Source organism: Tachypleus tridentatus, chromosome 10 (assembly GCF_004210375.1).
Source record: "Tachypleus tridentatus isolate NWPU-2018 chromosome 10, ASM421037v1, whole genome shotgun sequence".
Taxonomy (NCBI): domain Eukaryota; kingdom Metazoa; phylum Arthropoda; class Merostomata; order Xiphosura; family Limulidae; genus Tachypleus; species Tachypleus tridentatus.
The window spans coordinates 123,003,945-123,029,296 of record NC_134834.1 but is presented as its reverse complement, the minus strand read 5'-3'; the positions used below and the strand labels follow the sequence as shown (position 1 = coordinate 123,029,296).

General features: G+C 35.9%; 1 protein-coding gene across 4 annotated transcripts in view; it reads right to left on the bottom strand.

Annotated features, from left to right (window-relative positions):
• Nucleotides 1-25,352, bottom strand: part of LOC143230239 (uncharacterized) — a 110,211-nt gene that overhangs the window by 38,909 nt on the left and 45,950 nt on the right. Inside the window, exon 1 of one of the 4 annotated variants that reach the window (XM_076463432.1) lies at nt 10,659-10,744. The exons of 2 other annotated variants lie outside the window; for them this stretch is intronic. In XM_076463432.1, the coding sequence (XP_076319547.1) occupies nt 10,659-10,729 (71 nt within the window). In that variant the 5' untranslated portion in view covers nt 10,730-10,744. Of the gene's footprint in view, nt 1-2,147; nt 2,468-10,658; nt 10,745-25,352 lie in introns of those variants that run through there. One more of the 4 variants, XM_076463431.1, reaches the window with a different exon arrangement.

Genomic DNA, 25,352 nt, shown 5'->3' with positions numbered 1-25,352 from the left:
AAATTAAATTCAAACGACAAATGCTTAGTTATACTCAAAGTTATCCGTTAGGCCTTTTGAATGTGTGTACACCAGTTACATCAAACAAAAAGTGGTGGAAAATACAACTTTCACCACACATCTGAACCCAATCACAGTAATGAAATAAATGTGACACAATTTGAAATAGCTTAAACTTCTTTGCAATTTAAAACATTAGATTCAAAAGAAGTAAAAACTCGGGGGAAATCGTGGAATTATTTAAATTCATATTGAATTTATTTGTATTACCAATAATTATAAAGATGAAGTAGTTTTGTTCCACGCTTGTAAACTTTGAACTCTAACCTTAAAGTCCTGTTGAAACTTTGAACTCTAACCTTAAAGTCCTGTTGAAACACAAACTTACTTTAAAATGCTAAAATTACAAAATGCATTTCCGCTAAAACTATGGAAAAAGAAAGTGTGTTGATGTACTATACTCTGCTGTAATTCTAAAACTATGGAGAAAGTGTGTCGATGTACTATAATACTCTGCTGTAATTCTAAAACTATGGAGAAAGTGTGTCGATGTACTATAATACTCTGCTGTAATTCTAAAACTATGGAGAAAGTGTGTTATTACGATGTACTATAATACTCTGCTGTAATTCTAAAACTATGGAGAAAGTGTGTCGATGTACTATAATACTCTGCTGTAATTCTAAAACTATGGAGAAAGTGTGTCGAATTCTAAAACTATGGAGTACTCTGCTGTAATTCTAAAACTATGGAGAAAGTGTGTCGATGTACTATAATACTCTGCTGTAATTCTAAAACTATGGAGAAAGTGTGTCGATGTACTATAATACTCTGCTGTAATTCTAAAACTATGGAGAAAGTGTGTCGATGTACTATAATACTCTGCTGTAATTCTAAAACTATGGAGAAAGTGTGTCGATGTACTATAATACTCTGCTGTAATGCTGTAATTCTAAAACTATGGAGAAAGTGTGTCGATGTACTATAATACTCTGCTGTAATTCTAAAACTATGGAGAAAGTGTGTCGATGTACTATAATACTCTGCTGTAATTCTAAAACTATGGAGAAAGTGTGTCGATGTACTATACTCTGCTGTAATTCTAAAACTATGGAGAAAGTGTGTCGATGTACTATAATACTCTGCTGTAATTCTAAAACTATGGAGAAAGTGTGTCGATGTACTATAATGTATAATACTCTGCTGTAATTCTAAAACTATGGAGAAAGTGTGTCGATGTACTATACTCTGCTGTAATTCTAAAACTATGGAGAAAGTGTGTCTCTGAATTCTAAAACTATGGAGAAAGTGTGTCGATACTATAATACTCTGCTGTAATTCTAAAACTATGGAGAAAGTGTGTCGATGTACTATAATACTTCTAAAACTATGTAATTGTAAAACTATGTAATTCTAAAACTATGGAAAGTGTGTCGCTGTAATTCTAAAACTATGAAGAAAGTGTGTCGATGTACTATAATACTCTGCTGTAATTCTAAAACTATGGAGAAAGTGTGTCGATGTACTATAATACTCTGCTGTAATTCTAAAACTATGGAGAAAGTGTGTCGATGTACTATAATACTCTGCTGTAATTCTAAAACTATGGAGAAAGTGTGTCGATGTACTATACTCTGCTGTAATTCTAAAACTATGGAGAAAGTGTGTCGATGTACTATACTCTGCTAAAACTATGGAGAAAGTGTGTCGATGTACTATACTCTGCTGTAATTCTAAAACTATGGAGAAAGTGTGTCGATGTACTATACTCTGCTGTAATTCTAAAACTATGGAGAAAGTGTGTCGATGTACTATAATACTCTGCTGTAATTCTAAAACTATGGAGAAAGTGTGTCGATGTACTATACTCTGCTGTAATTCTAAAACTATGGAGAAAGTGTGTCGATGTACTATACTCTGCTGTAATTCTTAGAGTAACCATTTAAAATCACCTATTTTTAATTAATAGTTTAAATGAAAAATAAAACGTCTATCATGTTATTGTTAATGATTAAAAATTGAACTAGTGTAAGTTTCACAACAGGTTACGTGATCAAGTTTGTTGTTGTTGTGTTTTGGGAGTAGGAAAACAAGAAAATAAACCCTTTTCTATCACACTCGCGTGATCTAGATATACGGCATCTTACCCAGCCAGGTCACAGGTTTTCTCCGCAGTTCGGAAGAAATATTTCAGCGAACACCACTTAGTCTCCGTCATCTCCATCCTTTTACTCGATCATAGTCCGTTAGGCCTGACTTTAGGACAAGCGCCCCGTCCACCGTTAGGCTTAAGATCTCGCATAAATCCAAAACCGCAACTTCCTTCCCTAAGCAGCTAATACTTAACTATCATAAGCAGACATTAGGAGATGTCTAGCAAACACATTTTGATGAATAAACCGCCTCTAGAGGAAAAGCCCAAAAATAGCCTCGCGCCCACATGGGTTGTGTCTACAGTTGCATCTCCGTGTAAAATATCACGTGATGAAGAGGGGGGGGAGGATCACCCACAGAGTCTAAACAGTTTATTGTAATTTGTAAAAGCAAGATTAGTGAAGCGAGCAGACGTTGTTCCATGTACGGTTAACAGAGATGGATAGACAATAAATTATCGAAAACGTAAAATTTAATAATCTTATAGCTACAACAGAAACGGTAACTTCACAGTCACAAGGCAATACACGATAAACGTTCTCAAATACAAACATTCTCTGTTTAGAATAGACATATATTTAACCACGACTTTATAGTTGGTTTCTATATTCCGTTCAATATTTAAAGACACGTTTCTAATCTACTTCTGAACCGTGTTGATCCATAACTTGGTAATTGCACCAAAAATGTAAAAGAAAACAAAACAAAGCTCCATATCGCACATCAATTAATACTGGAATTATCGATACATTTTACAGAGAAAATACTTTCATCCACATATTTATACTGTTCTGTGATAAAAACATAAGATTTCTTTATTATTACGTTTCCAGTCGTGATTGCCAAACGATATTTAGATACGACCATGCCCGGATGGATTTAGACAAACCACAAAAATAGTAGTTGTATATACAATACCGTTCAACCAAATAACAAGAAAGCTGAATGGTCTTTCGACAACAATAAATACAAAACATAGGGTCAGTTTTAAGTCTGACGCCATACTATTTATGGTAAATAAAAAACAATATAAATTTTACAGAAAATTTTATTCGTGCAGTAACGCTTCACCATCGAATAGGTTCACTGCAGTTACACGACGTAGTAGGTAAACACTGAGGCTGCGTTAAAAATAGTGTCTTTGGAATAACTCATCTTTTAAAATAAGTGATGTTGAAATGTCGACTTGACTTTGGTAATAAATCGTGTTTTAAATTCAACCATGGTGGAAAATACATTATTGTCATTAACACATTGTAACACTATCGTGGCTTACAAAAAGCCGACGGACCAGGTTTGATAACAGAAGGGGTAAAGGGTGCACAAATAGAAGGAAAATGTTTAGCGACGTCAAAGCAACTTGTTGGTGTGATAAAATCAACTAATACAGCTGAAAATATTATAAATTACACGCTGTTTTCTTTTGTATTCTAAATGTCCAAAGCTCACCGAATCTCGCACAATACTATTGGTATTACGACCGAAAATGCCGACAACTACAGCGACACTCAACTGAAGAATGGATCATTTTAATCACTAGAAGACATTCAAAACTTTTAATTATATATAGCTGACAACATTATTTAGGGTGGGCTAATTTTTCACTTTCAATCCATACACATAACTAACTAAAAGTTACTGATGATAAGGTAAAACAAACTTGAATTTAATTTAGAGACTTCAGTTCGACAGTCACGTGATCACAGCAGCTAGGTCTTTCCCTGAGTGACAGGAAGTTGCACCAGCATTATTTACACTGTGTATATCATTCTTAGTTAGGACTGTGCTATTTAGTTATTTTGTTTATATATTTCTGCGTATACACTACATCTGGCAACATGCCAAGTTTTTCAGGGTGATTCGGTAAAAGTTTAACGAAAGAAAGACTGATGTTTCATTACAACGTTTCAAAACGATTTTCAGTAAGAACGAAAAAGATGGTTTCTGATGAAAAAAGAAACAGAACATACTTATCCAGTTGTTTCGGTAAATAATTTGTGTTCAAAATATCACCAGGCGATAATATACTAGGATGTGATGCGAGCTGGAGAAAAAGTGATACATGATCTTAGCTCTTGAATTTATGGTAAAGAAAAAAGAAATCACACATACGCAGAGCGCCAAATTAAAATTTTACTCAAAGTGACACGGTCACCAAAATTTGTCAAGAGAAAATTTATGAAGTTGAATCAAAAAGAAAACACCATTTATTTTATGAATGTTTTTTTCTTCAGATACGAGAATCCAGAAAACATTAACACAGACAACTTCATGACCGGAGAAGTGGAGACTCCTCACATAAGCTATAACTCAACACGAGCTTCCACGCAAATAAATCTAGATTTGCTCTAAGGGTTCTCGAGCTCAGATATAAAACCTAAGCCAAGTATGGATACGTTACAATATAATTTAAAGTCTGGACCTAAGTTTAGAAATTGGTGGATTATAAAAATCCACAAAAATAAAGATTTTAAGCTTTTAGTTGTAGTAATGGCATAGATCATAAAGCACTTTACAGCTTAAATCTTCAACTGGACATTGTCAGGCTAACATTAGGGTTCTTAAGTTGTTTCTTACTGTTATTTATTAAACCAGGCGATAGGGTAAGTAATAACATGAATAATAAATAAGGCCTTCCAACTGGAGAAGGCCTCAGTATATAAATCATTATCACACTCTAAAAACAGGCAGAAACAACTAATTTAGGCTAAATTATGCTGCTTGTACGTAATAGTAAAAAAACACGTTAAATGATGCACTTTGGAAGTTAATTTATCGGCACTTATATCAGTAGGAACATTGTTGAAAATAAAACTAGTTGGCTTTAGTAAAGCGCATTGTTTATTCTAATAACAACATAAACAAGCAAATATGGGTTTATTAATCTTTTTAATTATAATAACTACTGACAGCATACAACAATATGCTTGTCTTGCTCATCTCACAGAGAGTAGCAAGACCGATAGAAAGGTAATCAAACACAGCACAAAGAATATTCTTGAAAACTAGTCTTTGAAATCAAAAGATGAAGAGCTGAGGTTGATGTTTTCCACTTATTGTTATGACTGCTTCAAGTTATATGTGATAGAATCTTACAAAATAGGCATTAGGAAAATCACATTACATACTTATATACATATATATTCTTGGACTAAAACACCAAACATCCCATTCTTCACTTGGATAGAAAAAGATAACCATGAAACAGCTGTTGAATTACTACTACGTGACTCAATAGTTGGACCAATCAACTATCCGACTCCAATAGCTGGACCAGTCAGCGTCGCATTGTCAACTATCCAACTCCAACAGCTGGACCAGACAACATCGCCACTGTCAACTATCCGACTCCAACAGCTGGACCAGTCAGCGTCACCACTATAAACCAGCAGAATGGGAGACAACTTTATTGACACCGTTTTACACCCTCACTGATCTTTACTGCGAGCATTCTCTTAGACAAGTTGACTATGGCTTGAAAGGGCATATGCTATGCTTGGTAATTTCGTGTGGCTGTTTTAAACGTGACACGAACAATGTAATGAAATGGCGATGCGTGTGTTTTAAACATCAGTAGTGAAGATTTCCAAAGCATTCACCCAACAAACGGAACATTTTACGAAGGTGATTGTCATGGTATTGCTCAAACTACGTTTTAAATACAAACAAATAAATCTCAGAAGTCTGTTCTTATTTGTACACAAACTTCCCCAAGACGGAATGTTTCACAGATATCGACAGAAGTGTGTGTGCGCGCGCGCGCGTTTTTTTTTTTGCAAACTCCGTTACAACATATGATCTGGAATCGTGCCAAGCTCCAACATATCTTAGATTTTTTACTGCAACACGCGCATTGATCGTTCATATAAAGCACGCTCGGCAAGATTAAAATAACGCAAAATCCAATTTCCACTCACAGTTTTTTAAACAAACGCGATTTAACTCACTCTTCGGAACAAGTGACTATCTTATGATACACTGTCTCGTGGAGGTATTAATAGTTCGGAGAAATTACCCGTTGTGTTTTGATACAGCGGACTGTGGAAACGGTCTCTCCTTTCCAATTCGATTATGAGGACGACACGTATATGGAAGTGCAATCACAGAATATTTTAAACACAATTTCGGACTTGTTTAAACTGAACCAAGCCACACTAATATGTTCCTACAAGCATGTTGAACACTACGTTCCAAAACCATAGAGGATTTTACTGTTGTTTAAACTGAACCAAGCCACGCTAATATGTTCCTACAAGCAGTGAAGCACACTGAACTATGTTCCAAAACCATAGAGGATTTTACTGTTGTTTAAACTGAACCAAGCCACGCTAGTATGTTCCTACAAGCAGTGAAGCACACTGGACTATGTTCCAAAACCATAGAGGATTTTACTGTTGTTTAAACTGAACCAAGCCACGCTAATATGTTCCTACAAGCAGTGAAGCACACTGGACTATGTTCCAAACCCATAGAGGATTTTACTGTTGTTTAAACTGAACCAAGACACGCTAATATGTTCCTACAAGCAGTGAAGCACACTGGACTATGTTCCAAAACCATAGAGGATTTTACTGTTGTTTAAACTGAACCAAGCCACGCTAGTATGTTCCTACAAGCATGTTGATCACTATGTTCTTAAACCATAGAGGATTTTACTGTTGTTTAAACTGAACCAAGCCACGCTAATATGTTCCTACAAGCATGTTGATCACTATGTTCCAAAACCATAGTGGATTTTACTGTGCTTTGGTTTTCTTAGCACAACGCTACACAATAAGTTATGTCCACTCTGTTCACCGCGGAGAATCGAACCTTAGATATGAGAATCCTAAGTTCAGATATTTACTACTGATACACCCTCATACGTAAAACAAAACTTGGGTTTCAATTCGTTAAAGACAAACATTTCCAAAGGTGGTTTACAATGTGTGGTTACATACATTTATTGCAGTACTATTATTTAACTCTATGAAATACAGTTAAGTTACCAGTAATAAAAACAATCATTTTAACAATTTCTGAACTATGTTAACTTTTCTACTGATATATTCAACTTGTTACAACTGTTTTTTTTTCTCATTTCAAAATAAAGATATTTACATTCTATTGTAAATGACCAACGAGTTAGAAATCTATGGGTTTTCTCGGTTGTTTAAGCAAATATTAAAACCCAAAAGTAATTAACCAGATCTGCAAGGAAATAAATAATTCAGAACTAATTAGCCAGGTCAGTTCAAAATACAAGGTAATAAATAATTCAGTAATAATTAGCCAAGTCTGTTCTAACTAAATGGTAATAAATAATTCAGAAATAATTAGCCAGGTCTGTTCTAACTACAAGGAATAAATAATTCAGAACTAGTTCGCCAGGTCTGTTCTAACTACAAGGTAATAAATAATTCAGAAATAATTAGCCAGGTCTGTTCTAAATACAAGGTAATAAATAATTCAGAAATAATTAGCCAGGTCTGTTCTAAATACAAGGTAATAAATAATTCAGAAATAATTAGCCAGGTCTGTTCTTAATACAAGGTAATAAATAATTCAGAAATAATTAGCCAGGTCTGTTCTAAATACATGATAATAAATAATTCAGAAATAATTAGCCAGGTCTGTTCTAACTACATGGTAATAAATAATTCAGAAATAATTAGCCAGGTCTGTTCTAACTACATGGTAAAAATAATTCAGAACTAATTAGCCAGGTCTGTTCTAAATACAAGGTAATAAATAATTCAGAAATAATTAGCCAGGTCTGTTCTAAATACAAGGTAATAATTAATTCAGAAATAATTAGCCAGGTCTGTTCTAACTACATGGTAATAAATAATTCAGAACTAATTAGCCAGGTCTGTTCTAAATACATGATAATAAATAATTCAGAAATAATTAGCCAGGTCTGTTCTAAATACATGATAATAAATAATTCAGAAATAATTAGCCAGGTCTGTTCTAAATACATGATAATAAATAATTCAGAAATAATTAGCCAGGTCTGTTCTAAATACAAGGTAATAAATAATTCAGAAATAATTAGCCAGGTTTGTTCTAAATACAAGGTAATAAATAATTCAGAACTAATTAGCCAGGTCTGTTCTAACTACATGGTAATAAATAATTCAGAACTAATTAGCCAGGTCTGTTCTAAATACATGATACTAAATAATTCAGAAATAATTAGCCAGGTCTGTTCTAACTACATGGTAATAAATAATTCAGAACTAATTAGCCTGGTCTGTTCTAAATACAAGGTAATAAATAATTCAGAAATAATTAGCCAGGTTTGTTTTAAATACAAGGTAATAAATAATTAGCCAGGTCTGTTCTAAATACAAGGTAATAATTAATTCAGAAATAATTAGCCAGGTCTGTTCTAACTACAAGGTAATAAATAATTCAGAAATAATTAGCCAGGTCTGTTCTAACTACAAGGCAATAAATAATTTAGAAATAATTAGCCAGGTCTGTTCTAAATACATGGTAATAAATAATTCAGAAATAATTGCCAGGTGTGTTTTACATGGCCTGGCATAGCCAGGTGGATAAGGCACTTGACTCGTAGTCTGAGGGTCGCGGGTTCGAATCCCCGTCACACCAAACATGCTCTCCCTTTCAGCCGTGGGGGCGTTATAATGTGACTGCAAAATTTGGGGCGGCTAACACAGATGGTCCTCGTGTAGTTTTGCGAGAAATTCAAACCAAACTGTTCTTAATACCAAGTAATAAGTAATTCATAACTAATTAACCACGTTTGTTTTAAATACAAAGTAATAAATACTATAAAACTAACTAAATGGGTATGTTCTGAATACAAAGTAATAAATACTATAAAACTAACTAAATGGGTATGTTCTGAATACAAAGTAATAAATACTATAAAACTAACTAAATGGGTATGTTCTGAATACAAAGTAATAAATACTATAAAACTAAATAAATGGGTATGTTCTGAATACAAAGTAATAAATACTATAAAACTAAATAAATGGGTATGTTCTGAATACAAAGTCATAAATACTTTAACTAATCAGGTCTGTTAGAATTATAAAGTAATGAATACTTTAACTAATCAGGTCTGTTAGAATTATAAAGTAATAAATACTTTAACTAATCAGGTATGTTCGAATTATAAAGTAATAAATACTTTAACTAATCAGGTATTGTAGAATTATAAAGTAATAAATACTTTAACTAATCAGGTATTGTAGAATTATAAAGTAATAAATACTTTAACTAATCAGGTCTGTTAGAATTATAAAGTAATAAATACTTTAACTAATCAGGTATTGTAGAATTATAAAGTAATAAATACTTTAATCAGGTCAGTTCAAGCACATTCAACTGCAAACCACTCTCTAAACTCCATTTGTAGTTAACTGTTTGTGCGTGAAAATGATTTATTTAGATATTTACACACAGTAAATAATGAAACCTAAATTTACTGTACTTTTTCTCACTGTTAACTACGAACAGGTTGTCAACACAAGTTACGTGTGGCTACAAAACAGGTTGTCAACACAAGTTACGTGTGGCTACAAAACAGGTTGTCAACACAAGTTACGTGTGGCTACAAAACAGGTTGTCAACACAAGTTACGTGTGGCTACAAAACAGGTTGTCAACACAAGTTACGTGTGGCTACAAAAGAGGTTGTCAACACAAGTTACGTGTGGCTACAAAAGAGGTTGTCAACACAAGTTACGTGTGGCTACAAAAGAGGTTGTCAACACAAGTTACGTGTGGCTACAAGAAAGTTTTGTATTTAGCAAAACTTATAATTCGAAGATAGTCGGAACTGTTAATACAAGAGAATACATCAGAAGGGTTATACGTTATATTTGGCTTTACGAATACACGTGTTGTATAACTGTTGTATTTGTAAATAGGAATACATTTTTGTTACTAATATATTTTCTCCAAATGATTATTTTGAAACTAAGCGTTAAACAATTAACTTACTATACATCTGAATGTTACCTCTTTCGTGTTCACAAAACAAGACTCGGCTATAAAGCTGTGTTGCAATTGCCATATAGCGATCACGAATGTATATATAAATAACCGTTAAACTGGCATGTTAATGGCTTGCAATGTGGTGGTATCACGCTAAGGCCACACCTACAGCGAAGATATTCACAGACAGGAATCATAAATAATAAGAGAATATAAATTGGTCTATGTAGTACTGACTTTAAGCCTACGACGAAGAAACTTATGGACAGGGAAAAGGGAATGAACGGTTATATAAATGTTCACATAAAACAACGAGATTGACAATGGATAATGTAATTAAACGAATAGTCACTTATGGGAAAAATGTGTAAACAATGGATACAGATAAACAATGAGCTAAAAGTGTAAAGAAAGAATAGACGGAAAGTTGCTAACTAAATATAAAATTAACTAAACAAACATTGAATCAGACACAAAAGAAGGAATGTGTTAAAATAACCATAATAAGACATGAACAACTTCAGCGACACACGAAGTGAATCATAAACTAACCATTTACTCCTAGAGCCAAAACTCCTCCTTGCAGAAAAGCACGAGATTACCTTCGAACCACGATTACCCATGGACTGTCCAGTTCAGGGCAACTTCCTTCCTGGAATACCTTTCACCTATTTCACAGTCGGACAACTGTGAAATTAATCGTCCAGTTCTCGTCAACTTGATTGTTAGTGTCACTTATCAGTTTCACAGTCACACAACGCTTACTCATGACTTGTCTAGTTTTTAATGTTTGGTCTACAACTAAAATTTTGGACACCTTACTCAGAAAAACCACAGCAAACCACAAACAAGTGTACATAACGTGTACAGCTGGGGGAAAAATGTGCTTATTGGTTCTTCAAGATGTCACCCACTTACACTGGTAGTTATTCTTTACCAAAAACACACATTTGGCACAATATGTAGTTCTCGTTGTAAAACACTATATTATATAATAAATAGAAACATGTCAAAACCTGCAGCTTAAAACTTTCAAGAAAATCGTCCGAGTGTAACGACATATCCAATGTAGACTCACTTACATAGATACGTATTTATCCAACCTGTTAGTCTTAGAGAACATTCATTAATCCAACCACATTCTTGACCGATAGAGTAACACGAGACTTTTATAATGCACTCAAAGACGACTTCAGTGTTTCACAGTGAGAGGCACTACCTTTTCCGATTATTAGGCCTTATAAACATGTTTACTTTAAAATTATGTTAAAGTCCTGTTCTCGTTACAAAACTGCTAACGTTATCCTCAGCCTTTGGAATGCGAAACTTTCGCATCTAACTACTTCATTCTAGAACCCCCCTGTATAACTTGTTTTTCCTTCTATTACATCTTGTCTGCCGGATAAGCCCAACTACTGGCAGCTCCGAGTAATGGGCAAGTAGCCAGCTAGCTGTGAAGCGCCATCTGTCGATCGGCTGAGGTTGCTGACCGAACAGAACATTGATTGATATGGGAGATAACAATAAACTAACGTTTTTAATCAGACGCCCGTCTCTGGACACATGATACACAGTTCACAGACACGTTCTTCCTATCGATTATCATTAACAATTAGGAAATTAATTAGTTTTCAACTTTATACATAAAACATGGAAATATATGGATATCTTGAATCATCATTATAATAGTAATGGAAACACGCAGAAATAGTGACACCTTTACTGTGATATACTTAACTATTTATTTATACAGAAATAGAGACACCTTTACTGTAATATACTTAACTATTTATTCGTGAGGTTAAACAAATAGTTATATTAAATAGATCTACAGACATATCGAAATTGTTATTAAAGACATCAAACCCCAGACGTTAATGAATTTATAATACCTGATTTGTCTACTAAAGAACTGAAACATTCTCTTAGAACACAAACCCATTTTAGAAACGTTACACAAGCCTCATACTTGAAACAAAATGTCCAAATGCTGTCAAGTTTATATTTATCAGTCGTGGAAAAATGAGACACTGCTTTAAAGCCTTGGAAATATTTTGAAAGTATAAATTCGAAAGAATTGTCAAATTGTAGCAAAATCTGACATCATTTTTAGTAGGAGAGATGAATTAGCTAATCACTGCTAACGTACTGACATATTAGCAGTATTACAATGTTAACATCTTAAAACTCTATTACAAAGGACAGAATATAACTCAATTATAACCTATCCGTATGCATTAAACTAGGATAACTAATAATATTTTATAACTATGTCGAAAGCTGACTTCACAGCTGCGAGTTAATTTCGACAAACATTTCATGAAACAACAACGTGATAAAGGAACGACTAAATGAATAAGAAACAGGAAATTATGGAGACAGTGAAGTGTCACTGAACTCGAATAAATTAATCCAAAAAATATGTCAATAAAAACAAAAACCACGCATCCTAAACTTTGTGAAAATCATGCAATATTATAACAAGAGAATCCTCAATACCGGCGGCACTTGAAGTTCTTCTAGCGAAGTTTGTTTGTTTGTTTTGAATTCCAGGCAAAGCTACTTGAGGGCTATCTGCGCTAGCCGTCCCTAATTTAGCAGTGTAAGACTAGAGGGAAGGCAGCTAGTCATCACCACCCACCGCCAACTCTTCGGCTACTTTTTTTACCAACGAATAGTGGGATTGGCCGTCACATTATAACGCCCCCACGGCTGAAAGGGCGAGCATGTTTGATGTGACGGGGATTCGAACCCGCGACCCTCGGATTACGAGTCGAACGTCTTACCCACCTAGCCATGCCGGAACTCTTCTAGGGAGGATTAAGTCAGTCTACGAGACCTTTTCTTTTTTCTTTTCATTAGCTACAATTTGTGTGCCAGAAACACGAGTTTGGAGCGCGTGTGTACTCGATTCAACTGTATTACTCATTAAGATCCCTATTAGCCCACACTCAAACAGAGTCTTTTAGGCAGACCATAGTAATTTAAGCTACAAGAACTTGAGCGTTGTCATATATATCAGTAAAAAAGGGTTTGACCTCCCTAGTCCAAAACTATACTTAAATCGGTCAAGAGATGACGGAGCTATAAGCTAAAGTTACACTTGAAAAACAAAAAACACTTGGAGCCATTATGCCGCGGCTAAAAACATTGTAAATATTAAAAAATATCATAACAATGCTGTAATTAATATAAATGATGCCACATTATAACAAGTAACAGAAGTGCTTTAGGCAGATATACCTGCTAGTTCCTTTGGCCCTTTCTGTAATTGTTTGACAGTTCTACAGTAATGAACTAATACTTGACATTCTATGTTCTCCATCCGTGAGAAAAAATATTTAAATTTTAGTATAAACATGAGCTGTCATCACAGTATTACGTCACAGAGTAGCTTTTATTGAAGTATTTCTTTATAGACTGAGTTGTTAATGAAAGTCTTGCTTTAATGTTGCAACACTCGTGAGGTTTTCACTAAAGAAACAAATATTTAAGTTTGTTTTTTGGTTTTTATATCTGAAACTTACTCCTTTTGTTGTAATTTTAATTGGTTAGATCTGAAACATTTCTGTGGAAATTTCGCTGTTTTCGTTTATTTCTCAGCTATAAAAATATTTCCCAGTTAGGATTGGTGCGGTAGTTTCAGAGATCCGTACTTTGGACGTATATATCATAAACTCCATTATAATAAGATACTTTGAAAACAGAATATTATCACGACATGATAATAACAGTACCGTGGGAGTCGATGCTCTGAATGGTCATTAAACCAGTGGTTTTGTGTTGCTGTTTTTTTTTTATAATGATACCATAATACCATTTGAACTATTATAGATCCTCCAAATGCGGGTTTTAAGCAAACAGTTTTAAATATTCATGGAAATTAACATTTGTAGTTGTTTCAATGGAATTGATGCGGTCATGTGATGACAGTTACTTTTACAAGTAAACAAATCCCTGACAAACACATGCTAGACGATGAGAAATATACATACGGGCATTACATTAAAAAAAAAAAAATCACTTACATTGCTGCTACAAGTTTGTTTTCAAGCTTCGAATATCCACAAAACTACTGAGAAATGTCGAGAACAGTACCGGTGACAGGAAGAAAACCAATCGACATACGAGCCAAGTCATAACTCCTGGGTCGAACCAATAAACATAATCCCAAAACATTTCATATCCTTGGAAATCCAATATGTCAGAACAAGAATTCTGTGATCTGTCTGTGTGCATAAAATTTTATCATAAAAAAAAAACAACATAGCATGCGACTGGCCCGGTATGACCAGGTGCGTTAAGGCGTGCGACTCAATCTGAGGGAGGGTCGCGGGTTCGCATCCCCGTCACACCAAACACGCTCGCCTTTTCAGCCATGGGCGCGTTATAATTTGACGGTCAATCCCACTATTCGTTGATAAAAGAGTAGCCCAAGAGTTGGCAGTGGATGTCATGACTAGCTGCCTTCCCTCTAGTCTTACACTGCTAAATTAGGGACGGCTAGCGCAGATAGCCCTCGACTGTCTTTGCGCGAAATTCAAAAATAAAGAAAGCATAGGACAAGTTTCCTGACCGCATGACAAAACACTTAACATGAACTCCAAACTGCTTAGGTAGTAAGACTTTAGGTGACCTAGAATTCTTAGAATAATTTTCGTTTCGCGCGTGTGTGTGTGAAAATAAACACAACGTAACTTCTTAAAACAAAAGAATGATAATTCTCTGAAGGGAACTTTATTTGTCACTTCAAGATGGTTATTCAGTGGTGCGATAGTGACAAATACACCATGCAAAATAAACTAAAACCCTAAAGATATATTGCACCTTTAAAGATTCTTTAAGTAATTTAAGTAATGCACGGTCGGGTAGTTAGGGAGCGCTCGACTCGTAATCTGAGAGTCGCGGGTTCGAATCCTCGTCACCAAAAATGATTTCTGTTTCAATCCTGGGGACATAATAATGTGACGGTCAATCTCACTATTCGTTGATAACAAGTACCCCAAGAGTTGGCGGTGGGTGGCAGTGACTAGCTGTTTCCCTTCTAGTCTTACACTGCTAAATTAGGGACGACTAGAGCAGATAGCTCTCGTTTAGTTTTGCGCGTAATTCAGAAAATGCTAAAACAAACCAAGTGATACTGCGCAAATCACAGTTATAACACTACTAACAGTTTGCTGGTCAACATAGATGTGAGTTTGTGGTGTAGGTTCAACAAACAGTTTGCTGGTCAACATAGATGTGAGTTTGTGGTGTAGGTTCAACAAACAGTTTGCTGGTCAACATAGATGTGTGTTGAACCCACACCACAAAGTCAACATAGATGTGTGTTGAACCCACACCACAAAGTCAACATAGATGTGTGTTGAACCCACACCACAAAGTCAACATAGATGTGTGTTGAACCCACACCACAAAGTCAACATAGATGTGTGTTGAACCCACACCACAAAGTCAACATAGATGTGTGTTGAACCCACACCACAAAGTCAACATAGATGTGTGTTGAACCTACACCACAAAGTCAACATAGATGTGTGTTAAACCCACACCACAAAGTCAACATAGATGTGTGTTGAACCTACACCACAAAGTCAACATAGATGTGTGTTGAACATACACCACAAACTAACAGTTTGCTGGTCAACATAGATGTGTGTTGAACCTACATCATAAACTAACAGTTTGCTGGTCAACAAAGATGTGTGTTGAACCCACACCACAAACTAACAGTTTGCTGGTCAACATAGATGTGTGTTGAACCCACACCACAAACTAACAGTTTGCTGGTCAACATAGATGTGTGTTGAACCCACACCACAAACTAACAGTTTGCTGGTCAACATAGATGTGTGTTGAACCCATACCACAAAGTCAACATAGATGTGTGTTGAACCTACACCACAAAGTCAACATAGATGTGTGTTAAACCCACACCACAAAGTCAACATAGATGTGTGTTGAACCTACACCACAAAGTCAACATAGATGTGTGTTGAACATACACCACAAACTAACAGTTTGCTGGTCAACATAGATGTGTGTTGAACCTACATCATAAACTAACAGTTTGCTGGTCAACATAGATGTGTGTTGAACCCACACCACAAACCAACAGTTTGCTGGTCAACATAGATGTGTGTTGAACCCACACCACAAACTAACAGTTTGCTGGTCAACATAGATGTGTGTTGAACCTACACCACAAACTAACAGTTTGCTGGTCAACATAGATGTGTGTTGAACCTACACCACAAACTAACAGTTTATTGGTCAACATAGATGTGTGTTGAGCCTACACCACAAAGTCAACATAGATGTGTGTTGAACCTACACCACAAAGTCAACATAGATGCGTGTTGAACCTACACCACAAAGTCAACATAGATGCGTGTTGAACCTACACCACAAAGTCAACATAGATGCGTGTTGAACCTACACCACAAACTAACAGTTTGCTGGTCAACATAGATGTGTGTTGAACCTACACCACAAACTAACAGTATTGGTCAACATAGATGTGTGTTGAACCTACACCACAAACTAACAGTTTGCTGGTCAACATAGATGTGTGTTGAACCTACACCACAAACTAACAGTTTGCTGGTCAACAATGTGTGTTGAACCTACACCACAAACTGTTTCCTGGTCAACATAAATGTGAGTTTGTGGTGTAGGTTCAACAAACAGTTTCCTGGTCAACATAAATGTGAGTTTGTGGTGTAGGTTCAACAAACAGTTTGCTGGTCAACATAGATGCGAGTTGAAACTACACCACAAAGTCAACATAGATGTGTGTTGAACCTACACCACAAAATCAACATAGATGTGTGTTGAAACTACACCACAAAGTCAACATAGATGTGTGTTGAACCTAGACCACAAAGTCAACATAGATGTGTGTTGAACCTAGACCACAAAGTCAACATAGATGTGTGTTGAACCTAGACCACAAAGTCAACATAGATGTGTGTTGAACCTACACCACAAACTAACAGTTTGTTGGTCAACATAGATGTGTGTTGAACCTACACCACAAAGTCAACATAGATGTGTGTTGAACCCACACTACAAAGTCAACATAGATGTGTGTTGAACCCACACTACAAAGTCAACATAGATGTGTGTTGAACCCACACCACAAAGTCAACATAGATGTGTGTTGAACCTACATCATAAACTAACAGTTTGCTGGTCAACATAGATGTGTGTTGAACCTACATCATAAACTAACAGTTTGCTGGTCAACATAGATGTGTGTTGAACCTACATCATAAACTAACAGTTTGCTGGTCAACATAGATGTGTGTTGAACCTACATCATAAACTAACAGTTTGCTCTTCAACATAGATGTGTGTTGAACCCACACCACAAACTAACAGTTTGCTGGTCAACATAGATGTGTGTTGAACCCACACCACAAACTAACAGTTTGCTGGTCAACATAGATGTGTGTTGAACCCACACCACAAACTAACAGTTTGCTGGTCAACATAGATGTGTGTTGAACCTACACCACAAACTAACAGTTTCTTGGTCAACATAGATGTGTGTTGAAACTACACCACAAAGTCAACATAGATGTGTGTTGAGCCTACACCACAAAGTCAACATAGATGTGTGTTGAGCCTACACCACAAAGTCAACATAGATGTGTGTTGAGCCTACACCACAAACTAACAGTTTGCTGGTCAACATAGATGTGTGTTGAAACTACACCACAAAGTCAACATAGATGTGTGTTGAACCTACACCACAAAGTCAACATAGATGTGTGTTGAACCTACACCACAAACTAACAGTTTGCTGGTCAACATAGATGTGTGTTGAACCTACACCATAAACTAACAGTTTGCTGGTCAACATAGATGTGTGTTGAACCTACACCACAAAGTCAACATAGATGTGTGTTGAGCCTACACCACAAAGTCAACATAGATGTGTGTTGAGCCTACACCACAAACTAACAGTTTGCTGGTCAACATAGATGTGTGTTGAAACTACACCACAAAGTCAACATAGATGTGTGTTGAACCTACACCACAAAGTCAACATAGATGTGTTGAACCTACACCACAAACTAACAGTTTGCTGGTCAACATAGATGTGTGTTGAACCTACACCATAAACTAACAGTTTGCTGGTCAACATAGATGTGTTGAACCTACACCATAAACTAACAGTTTGCTGGTCAACATAGATGTGTGTTGAACCTACACCACAAACTAACAGTTTGCTGGTCAACAATGTGTGTTGAACCTACACCACAAACTAACAGTTTCCTGGTCAACATAAATGTGAGTTTGTGGTGTAGGTTCAACAAACAGTTTGCTGGTCAACATAGATGTGAGTTGAAACTACACCACAAAGTCAACATAGATGTGTGTTGAACCTACACCACAAAGTCAACATAGATGTGTGTTGAACCTACACCACAAAGTCAACATAGATGTGTGTTGAACCTACACCACAAAGTCAACATAGATGTGTGTTGAACCTACACCACAAAGTCAACATAGATGTGTGTTGAACCTACACCACAAACTAACAGTTTGCTGGTCAACATAGATGTGTGTTGAACCTACACCACAAACTAACAGTTTGCTGGTCAACATAGATGTGTGTTGAACCTACACCACAAACTAACAGTTTGCTGGTCAACACAGATGTGTGTTGAGCCTACACCACAAACTAACAGTTTGCTGGTCAACACAGATGTGTGTTGAGCCTACACCACAAACTAACAGTTTGCTGGTCAACATAGATGTGTGTTGAACCCACACCACAAAGTCAACATAGATGTGTGTTGAACCCACACCACAAAGTCAACATAGATGTGTGTTGAACCCACACCACAAAGTCAACATAGATGTGTGTTGAACCCACACCACAAAGTCAACATAGATGTGTGTTGAACCCACACCACAAAGTCAACATAGATGTGTGTTGAACCTACACCACAAAGTCAACATAGATGTGTGTTGAACCTACATCATAAACTAACAGTTTGCTGGTCAACATAGATGTGTGTTGAACCTACATCATAAACTAACAGTTTGCTGGTCAACATAGATGTGTGTTGAACCTACACCATAAACTAACAGTTTGCTCTTCAACATAGATGTGTGTTGAACCCACACCACAAACTAACAGTTTGCTGGTCAACATAGATGTGTGTTGAACCCACACCACAAACTAACAGTTTGCTGGTCAACATAGATGTGTGTTGAACCTACACCACAAACTAACAGTTTGCTGGTCAACATAGATGTGTGTTGAACCTACACCACAAACTAACAGTTTCTTGGTCAACATAGATGTGTGTTGAAACTACACCACAAAGTCAACATAGATGTGTGTTGAGCCTACACCACAAACTCAACATAGTTTGCTGGTACACCACAAACTAGATGTGTGATGTGAACCTACACCACAAAGTCAACATAGATGTGTTGAACCTACACCACAAAGTCAACAGTTTGAACCTACACCACAAACTAACAGTTTGCTGGTCAACATAGATGTGTGTTGAACCTACACCATAAACTAACAGTTTGCTGGTCAACATAGATGTGTGTTGAACCTACACCATAAACTAACAGTTTGCTGGTCAACATAGATGTGTGTTGAACCTACACCATAAACTAACAGTTTGCTGGTCAACATAGATGTGTGTTGAACCTACACCATAAACTAACAGTTTGCTGGTCAACATAGATGTGTGTTGAACCTACACCATAAACTAACAGTTTGCTGGTCAACATAGATGTGTGTTGAGCCTACACCATAAACTAACAGTTTGCTGGTCAACACAGATGTGTGTTGAAACTACACCACAAAGTCAACATAGATGTGTGTTGAACCCACACCACAAAGTCAACATAGATGTGTGTTGAACCCACACCACAAAGTCAACATAGATGTGTGTTGAACCCACACCACAAAGTCAACATAGATGTGTGTTGAACCTACACCACAAAGTTTGCTGGTCAACATAGATGTGTGTTGAACCTACACATACAACAGTCAACATAGATGTGTGTTGAACCTACATCATAAACTAACAGTTTGCTGGTCAACATAGATGTGTGTTGAACCTACACCATAAACTAACAGTTTGCTGGTCAACATAGATGTGTGTTGAACCCACACCACAAACTAACAGTTTGCTGGTCAACATAGATGTGTGTTGAACCTACACCACAAACTAACAGTTTGCTGGTCAACATAGATGTGTGTTGAACCTACACCACAAACTAACAGTTTGCTGGTCAACATAGATGTGTGTTGAACCTACACCACAAACTAACAGTTTCTTGGTCAACATAGATGTGTGTTGAAACTACACCACAAAGTCAACATAGATGTGTGTTGAGCCTACACCACAAAGTCAACATAGATGTGTGTTGAGCCTACACCACAAACTAACAGTTTGCTGGTCAACATAGATGTGTGTTGAAACTACACCACAAAGTCAACATAGATGTGTGTTGAACCTACACCACAAAGTCAACATAGATGTGTGTTGAACCTACACCACAAAGTCAACATAGATGTGTTGAACCTACACCACAAACTAACAGTTTGCTGGTCAACATAGATGTGTGTTGAACCTACACCATAAACTAACAGTTTGCTGGTCAACATAGATGTGTGTTGAACCTACACCATAAACTAACAGTTTGCTGGTCAACATAGATGTGTGTTGAACCTACACCATAAACTAACAGTTTGCTGGTCAACATAGATGTGTGTTGAACCTACACCATAAACTAACAGTTTGCTGGTCAACATAGATGTGTGTTGAACCTACACCATAAACTAACAGTTTGCTGGTCAACATAGATGTGTGTTGAGCCTACACCATAAACTAACAGTTTGCTGGTCAACATAGATGTGTGTTGAGCCTACACCATAAACTAACAGTTTGCTGGTCAACATAGATGTGTGTTGAACCTACACAATAAACTAACAGTTTGCTGGTCAACATAGATGTGTGTTGAACCTACACCACAAACTAACAGTTTGCTGGTCAACATAGATGTGTGTTGAACCTACACCACAAACTAACAGTTTACTGGTCAACATAGATGTGTGTTGAACCTATACCATAAACTAACAGTTTACTGGTCAACGTAGATGTGTGTTGAACCTACACCATAAACTAACAGTATACTGGTCAACGTAGATGTGTGTTGAACCTACATCCCAATGTTTATTCATCATTTTAGAACAAAACAATAAAGAAGCTATCACTTAAGTGATTTACACATGTTACTACCTCACCCACCCAGGCCAGGTATGGCCTGTTATTATGAACGTGATATTTTGAGAGAGTTTAATATATTTTTATCATTTAAAATTTTTCTGTAGCATAAAGGAGATGCATTTCAAAATCTGGGGAAGAGAAGGTGACTTGAGTTTCTTTAACTAGAAATCACAATCTTCTTTGCATTTTTGTATGATCAGATTGTTTCAGAGAAACAAATATATTTTTTATTGATACACTAATATAAACTTTTGTTGTTTACTAGTTACATAATTATTACTGTGGAAGTTGATTCATTTTTCAAAAGTTCAAGGATATTTCGTTCGCTTATTGATTCTGTTTTTGTACTCGAATACTATGTATTTTTTTCCATGTGCGCTAGGTGGCGCTTGATCGAATGATTAGTGAAAAACGTATACCACTTATCCTACAGTTCTTTGTCTGAAATATATTTTTATTACACTATTGTACACAGTATTACTGAAGTATTTGTAATAATTACGTCTATTCTGCTAAGCAGTTTCAGCTACTATATTTGATAATTTTGGCATTAAATATTCCTGTTTTTAATAAAGGTAAGAAAACTATCGAATGATAAAACTTTAATATCTTGTTTTGTAACTGTTATTTTAGCGCTAATACAAATATTTTACAAGTGCAAGTATAGATTGATTTGTTTGTTTTATAATTTCGCGCAAAGCTACACGAGGGCTATCTGCGCTAGCCGTCCCTAATTTAGCAGTGTAAGACTGGAGAGATGGCAGCTAGTCATCACCACCTACTGCCAACTCTTGGGCTACTCTTTTACCAACAAATAGTGAGATTGATCGTTATAATGCCCCCACGGCTGAAAGGGCGAGTATGTTTGATGTGAAAGGGATTTGAACTTGCGACCCTCAGATTACGAGTCAAGCATCCAAACCACCCTGTCATGCCGGGCTCTCAAGTATAGAAATGCTCGTTTGTTTGTTGAAACTTGAAGAGCTACCTTGTGGGCTGAGCTAAGTGTTCATAAGTTAGAGTAGAAGAAAGTTAACACCACCTTCTCTTAGCTTAAATTGACCTTCCCATTATAAGGCCCTCATGGCTGTTCAGGAACGGGATTCGATCCCACGTTCCTTAGTCGATCCCTCTAATCATAAAGCCATTAGAGGCCTAATTTAAAATAGACTAGTATTTAATCTTCTCTTGTATTATTATGGCACGTTATACTGGCCACTTTATTTATTAAAACACACGCCCCCACACACATAATACAAAACAAACAAACACTGAACTCTGTGCAACTTTTCAGGATCGAAAGGTGTTCTAATTTCATTTTGTTCTCAGGAATATCTTCGTTCTCAGGAATCTTAATAGCAGCCACAGTTATTCCACACTCTTTATTAACTGAAGTTACAAGGGGAATCTGAAATGGTTGTGGGAGCCACATTATTATCAGCTTCAGTGGTTTAATTAGCTGTCATCATATTGGTACTTTATGTGTATTCACGTGCCAGTCTTTGGAATATGACGTAGAGATGTAGGAATGTTTTATAATATGTTTCAGCTCTTGGAGAAATCGCAGATTCTGTTGGCACGTTTGATTTGTCCAACAACCTTATCCGTGAAAATCGCATTCTCTCAGTTTTCGCGAGAGGGCAGTAGTTTGATAGTTACCCAAAGCTACTCACTCGAGAGCTATGTGCGTCAGAATCCCCGATATTTAAATGACAGCCAAGACGGAAGGCATAAATATGTATTTTTGTACCCTAATTACTTTAATACCATATTTTTATTTTTGTACCCTAATTACTTTAGTACAATATTTTCTTCTGTTTTAGTTACACAAAACAATGAACGTACGTGAAATAGCTTTGTTTTAATTATTAAATAACACTTACCGTATTTCGTGGAATACAGAAAGAATAGCCCGCTTAAAGCAAGTTTATGGTACTATCAAACATTTTTCATTGTGTTATTAGATATAGAACAATCTGCTCTAAAGAACATTTACTGCGTTAATGACAGACGTAGAACAAGTTGCTCTAAAGAACATTTATGTTAATAACAGACGTAGAACAAGCTGCTCTAAAGAACATTTACTGCGTTAATGACAGACGTAGAACAAGTTGCTCTAAAGAACATTTACGGTGTTAATAACAGACGTAAAACAAGCTGCTCAAGAACATTTATGTTAATAACAGACGTAGAACAAGCTGCTCTAAAGAACATTTACTGCGTTAATGACAGACGTAGAACAAGTTGCTCTAAAAAACATTTACGGTGTTGATAACAGACGTAAAACAAGCTGCTCAAGAACATTTACGGTGTTAATAACAGACGTAGAACAAGCTGCTGTAAAGAACATTTACGGTGTTAATAATGCACAGAGCCTTAGTTGATGTAGGCCATTGTAGGGATTATGATTGAATCTTGATCAACTAACGTTATTCGTTCGTGGTATAATTACAGCTGAAATGCCTTACGAGCGTTGAGTTCGAGACTAATTTCATTACTTCCTTCAGACTGAGAAGCCTCCAAGTTAATTCTCTTTATAAGCAAGCAATAATACTTGCTGCATTTAATAAGTTAACATTTAACTCCCCCTGGAGGGAATAAAATGTTCCTACCATCTAACTATTTCTCAAAAGCTTTCTCACATTACAAGATTCAAGTCGACAGTATTTGCATTCCTGAAACGCAATAAAAATTGTGCAATTTATTGGGTGATAAATTCCAGCAAATTGGAATGTGGCGCCATCTTCCAATGAGAAATGTAATTGGATATCAATTTACTAAACAAAAGATATCAACAACATTGCTAATTGAAAGTTAATTATTTCACTTTTGTTTGCGTATTATTAAAAACTGCAAATGCACATTAAAAAGTAGATTTAGATTAAAATATAATAATAAATCTTCAAATAAAACCAATGGTTTCTAAACATCGTACCGTGGCCTATTACCTCGAAACACCACCTTAGTCACGACCCGAAAACAATTTCAATAAATTGTACTAATCATAGAAATAATATTGTATTGAACTTTTCATTGGGAAATTAATAGTGACAACAACACTACAGATTGTTAAAGTAAAATAAAACTTGTTACGTTAGATGGAAGATGTGGAAGGAGACGTTTTTAAGACCTTTAATGCGAGATACGCGTTTGTTTGTTTACAGATAAGAACAAACGCTCACAGTAGGATATCTGTGTTGTATCTACCAACGATATGAAAACTCGACTTCTAGCGCTCTAAGTTGGAAGACATGCCGCTGTGCTACTTCGAGGTGCTCGTGTTTTATCGAGCGAAGTTTCTTCATGCTAATTGAAGAGGTTTTGTCTATACGTCTGTTTCTATAGATTTTATTAAACTACGTTCTTTTTTATAATTAAAAAAATCAATTTCCGTGACTAGGAATTAAAAGTTAAAATACTATATGTTTTGTAGTGTCCTCTAGCGACAGCAATTGTAAACCATATAAAATCGTAGATTTTCAAAATAAGTTTGAAAATTTAAATAATAAAATGTAGTAAGCGTATCCGTTAATCAGTTACTACGTTCTTTGGTAGCTTACAGTTGATTATATCAGATAGTTTTAAATTTTTGTGGGGCGAAATAGATGGTTAATGCAAGCAAAAACGAACAATATATTTTATGCAAAACTAGTTCTCACTTATATGGCGTAAAATGTTCAACCTTACTGTTTTAAGTGCAATTACAACAGGTTATATTCACATTACTAAATTCTGAGTAACGACGGACTATCTTAAAAGATTTGTTTTCTTGTTGCACTTTAGTGGGCTCATTGCCACGCACCTAATCAAGCCACCCCTTACCGACCAACGCAGCTTTATTAAACACCAACAAATAATAACAATAAAGAAGCCTAAATCCGCGGGAAATCCGTGGACTTGGCAACCCCAGACAGTGCCACAACAAAAGACTTGTCATGATATCGTCAATGGAATACTGGTTTAGATTCTGTATGCG